The sequence below is a fragment of the Mus caroli genome, chromosome 7 (genome assembly GCF_900094665.2).
Source record: "Mus caroli chromosome 7, CAROLI_EIJ_v1.1, whole genome shotgun sequence".
NCBI lineage: Eukaryota > Metazoa > Chordata > Mammalia > Rodentia > Muridae > Mus > Mus caroli.
Window position 1 is genome coordinate 110,397,637 of NC_034576.1, and position 4,565 is coordinate 110,402,201.

At 35.1% G+C, this 4,565-nt stretch overlaps 1 protein-coding gene across 1 annotated transcript; it reads right to left on the reverse strand.

Annotated features, from left to right (window-relative positions):
• Positions 1–425: 425 nt before the first annotated feature.
• Positions 426–1,370, reverse strand: LOC110298798 (olfactory receptor 486). The gene has a single exon (XM_021168267.1). It carries the CDS (start codon positions 1,368–1,370, stop codon positions 426–428), a length of 945 nt encoding a protein of 314 aa, XP_021023926.1.
• Between the last annotated feature and the right edge of the window lie 3,195 nt (positions 1,371–4,565).

The following is a 4,565-nucleotide window of genomic DNA, read 5'->3' on the forward strand; positions in this document are numbered from 1 at the left end:
CGTAAAGAGAGGAACTGGGCACAGTGTCCAACTCTAACTGAGGTTTTACTGGCAATTGAGTCATTTCCTTTAAGAGTGTCTTCCCAGCAGGCTAATCATGCATCAATAGATACCTACAAACCTAAAAGTATACAGAAAGTCCAAACTGAAACATAGTGTTTATTTTATAGGAGATGGGGCTACAAGGCTGAGCAGAGCTGGGAATGAGGGTAAACATGTTCAAATATATTCTATTAGGTTCAAGAAGGTACATTTGAAAATATAAAGAGGAAAATGCAATGAAATATAATACCTATACACACTGGAAGAAACAGATTAGGGCCAAAGGAGAAATACCAAGGCTTATAACCAAACTTGATATGATGGTTACATTGGTCTTGCAGGATTAAAATTATTATATTAAGTTTTACCAACAACTGATTGCTCTATAACAATGTCTTCCTATAAAATTGTCTTTTCAGGGCATCCTTAATCTCATTATTCCGAAAGCTGTAGATGAGGGGATTCAACACGGGGATCAACACCATGTAGAACAGAGACACTACCTTGTTCTGGTCCCTGGAGTAGGTGGACTTTGGCATCACATAAATGAATATGATCGTTCCGTAGTAGAGAGTGACTGCAGTGAGGTGGGAGGTGCAGGTGGAGAAGGCTTTTTGGCGACCCTCAGCGGAGCGCATCTTCAAGATGGTGATGACGATATAGATATAAGACATGACTATAACAAACAATGTGGTCATTGTGAATGAGCCTGCAGAAAATGAGATAACAATTTCTGAGATACTCACATCAGAACAGGAGAGTTCCATCATAGGAGATAAATCACAGAAAAAGTGATTGACCCTATTTGGGCCACAGAAGAGAAAAGAAAAAAAGAAATGGGTTACAAATGAAGCGTTAAGGAAACCCCCTACATAAGATCCTATAACCAACTGGATACACACTTGTGTGGACATTTTGGTGGAATAAAGCAGTGGGTTGCAGATTGCTACCAAGCGATCATAAGCCATGGCAGCCAGAAGGAAGAACTCAACAGCCCCAAAGAAAGCAGCTGAGCTGAGCTGTATGCCACATCCAAGGTAGGAGATGGTGTTTTTCTCAGTCAGGAAGTTGACAAGCATATTGGGAGTGACAGAAGATGAAATGCCTATGTCAACAGAAGCCAAGTGGCTGAGAAAAAAGTACATGGGGTGATGGAGCTGGGAAGAGACTCTGATGAGAAGGATGGTGCTGAGTTTCCCAGACACAGTCACCAGGTAGATGCACAGGATGATGCTGAAGAGGATGACTTTAAGAACTGGGTCATCTGTTAGTCCCAATAATATGAACTCTGTCACTGCTGTCTGGTTACCGTTGTCCATGAAAGCCATAGGATAATATAGCTGCTGCAAGATACAGGCTGTGATGGAGATAGTACATAGAGGGATTTATAAATAGGTCACTTCATTTCATATAATGAAGTGAAAGCACATGAAAGCATTAAAAGTAAATATACTATCCAAAATTTGGAGCAACCATGGATATTATACTCAAGTTTTCATTGTTTATATATTTCTATACAATAAGTTCTTCAAATTATTCAATCAGAAAAGCTAGAAATGTGGTATAGACAATAAATAACTTTTATTTACAATTTTTATAGTAAAACATATGAAATTGTCATTATAGTTAAATATATAAATGAATGCTATGTTCGGGTAAGATCGGTTGGCAGTTATAGATTCTTTCTACAAAGCCTGACCTCTGACATCCAGAGTTTGATTCTTGGAACTCACAATGTGGAAAAAGAGCTCTAACTCCTGGATGTTTTCCTTTGACACTCATACCTATGTATTTACCTGCATCACTCTCTTCAGACATATAAATAAATGAATGAATATAAAATTATATGAGCCCTTTCAAAATAATAATTTATTTATTACAACCAAGAAATAAAATGTAAAATAATAGAATTATGTAATGAAGACTTAAATTATTTCTAAATATATTGAACCACCAGCACAGGATTTTTTTTAAAAAAGAACTTGTATTTATTTAAATTTATATTTTTATTTCCACGAATTATCAGTTAATTGTTTTTCTTTTGTGTCTCAGCTTTTGTTTTTGTTTTTTTTCCCCCTGATAGTGTTTTTCTTTGTAATCCTGGCTCTCTCGTTATATAAAACAGGCTGACCTTGAACACACACACATGCACACACACACACATGCACACACACACACACACACACACACACACACACACACACCATCACATGTGTATACATATACATTTCCACATCTAATGCATACATGGTTACATGAAGTAACATATTGTGGAGCTGAGACTGCTCTGCGATTAGCACACTGACTATATTCAAAGAGGACCTGTCTTTAATTCTCAGCATCCACATGGTTTTTCACAGCAGGTTGTTTTTTACAGTTCTTAGGACAAAATGCCCTGTTTTTATCCTCATCAAAACCTGAAATTCAAATGACACATCTATATACAACAGGAAGCAAACGTATATATTAAATAAAAATAACAAATTTTAAGAGAATATTAGATATGAACATCAGGTGGTTGAACTCAGTCTATTGCTCTTAGTAACTTCACTGTAAGGGAATGATGGCAATGGTGTTTGAAGCATCCACAAATCAGGGAAAGACAGAAGGATAATACTTCAGCTTTCCCATGTTTAGTACATAGAAAAGTGCATTATTGGTGATACTAAATCTCAAGAGTTTGTAAAACTCAATAAGGGTCACATTAAATTTACAAGTTGAATTTACTATTGTGCACTCATTAGATATTTTAAATTCTTCTAATTAGATCACTGTTCTTTAAAGTATTTTGAAATATCAATTTTATCATCTTGTGAAATATAAATATTTAACACATCATTGGTTTAGACACAGCAACTCCTTACCTAGTATCACAGCTTTTCTAACTGGCGTATGATAGAATGAATTCAACAGAGGATACTGTTCAACATTCAATCTCAGAAGTTGAGAGATTTATCCAGGAGGGGCAGATTGACTGTCTTCCCTCACATTCTACACTTACATCCTCATTTGTCTACAGTGATGCCTGTGAGACTGGCAAATTCAGTCCATAACAAAGCAAGTCCTTGCACAGGATATCCCCTGACAGTAAGCAACCAAAGTATTTCAAAGCTAGTGAACTTGTTAGCCATTTGGTGAATGCTACACGTACACAGCTATGAAGGTCTTACTTGCAGATGGATAAATAAGGAATCTATGAAAACTTCGTTTTGTGCCTGATAATTCTGAACAATTTACTAATGAAATACAAGGTGATTACATGAAGATTTGTTTTTCTCCCTTCTGTTATATAACTACATAATTCTATCAGACTTGTTTCAACATCAGGGTTTATAAATACACCACATGTCAAGGAAAAAAAATCTTCATTTACCATCAAAGTCAAAATCTTACCTCATGAAATAAGAATTCATTTCAAATTAAGACATTCAAAGTTACTATGACTTTATAGCAAACCGGTTTCCTACTGTCATTGTCACTGAGGATAAGTCACTGCATAAGCTCTGGATTCCAGTGTGAATTTAAAGCATCAGGGATCATTACCTATTTCCCAGAGAGTGCTGAGCAGTTCATTTAACACAAGCACAATTAATTTTCAAGGAGTCTAGCAATCTCAAGCAATCTATTGCTTTTCAAATTTTGTGATTATTGGTGCACTTTCACTCAGTAATTATGGGAGGTACAGGATCACAAATTATCTTAGGAAAATACTCCTGCCAGTTGATATTTGTTTCAGGTTAGGTCAAGTTAAGAAATATTGAACTGGTCACTAAAATGGACTACATTGGTTTCTTTCATTCAGTGTACATTAATTTTTGTTTCGCTATTTTAGTGGTGGTTGATGCAACATACTCTATTAGGTATTTTGGTGAGTATAGGCAGTGATGAGATGTTTAGTTGAATAACAGTTATTATAGGTACTCACATTTTTGTAGGCAAGAGTATAAAATACTATTGTTAAATAGAATATAAAGAGTAGAAAGAGATATGGGTGATTTCCGGGTTGGAGTAAACATTCCATAGCTCTTACCTCAAACAAGAGACAATTAGTGTCAGCTCTTATGATATAATGTAGAACATAAAGTATGGTTGACCTGAAGGGACAGCTCAATTCTCTTGATAATGTTTATACCATTAAATTCAACATTGTATTAGTTCCTTTAATCATCATTGTGGATACAGTTTCCATTTTCATGCTACATTTATCTATTTAATATTTTGACTTTTCATTTTATAACAGACAGTCTTCAACAATATGAATTGACCCTGCAACATCAAGAGACATAATATACAACATGCATTCAAGTTTGATACCTAATATGTTCCTCATCTTTTACATGGCAGAATGATGACCTTCACTGATGAACTTATCTGGAAGGAATAAAGGAGAGGAATAAAATTAGATGTTTGTAAAAACCTATACAAACTTTTCATCACTTATTGTTGTACTGTACACGAAATGTAACAAAAGATGTAGGTAGATAACACAAATTTATATCAGCATAAGTTTCTACAATATTTAC

Coding starts and splice junctions, on each gene's coding strand:
- LOC110298798 (XM_021168267.1), bottom strand. CDS start 1,370: ATGGCTTTCATGGACAACGGTAACCAGACAGCAGTGACAGAGTTCATA.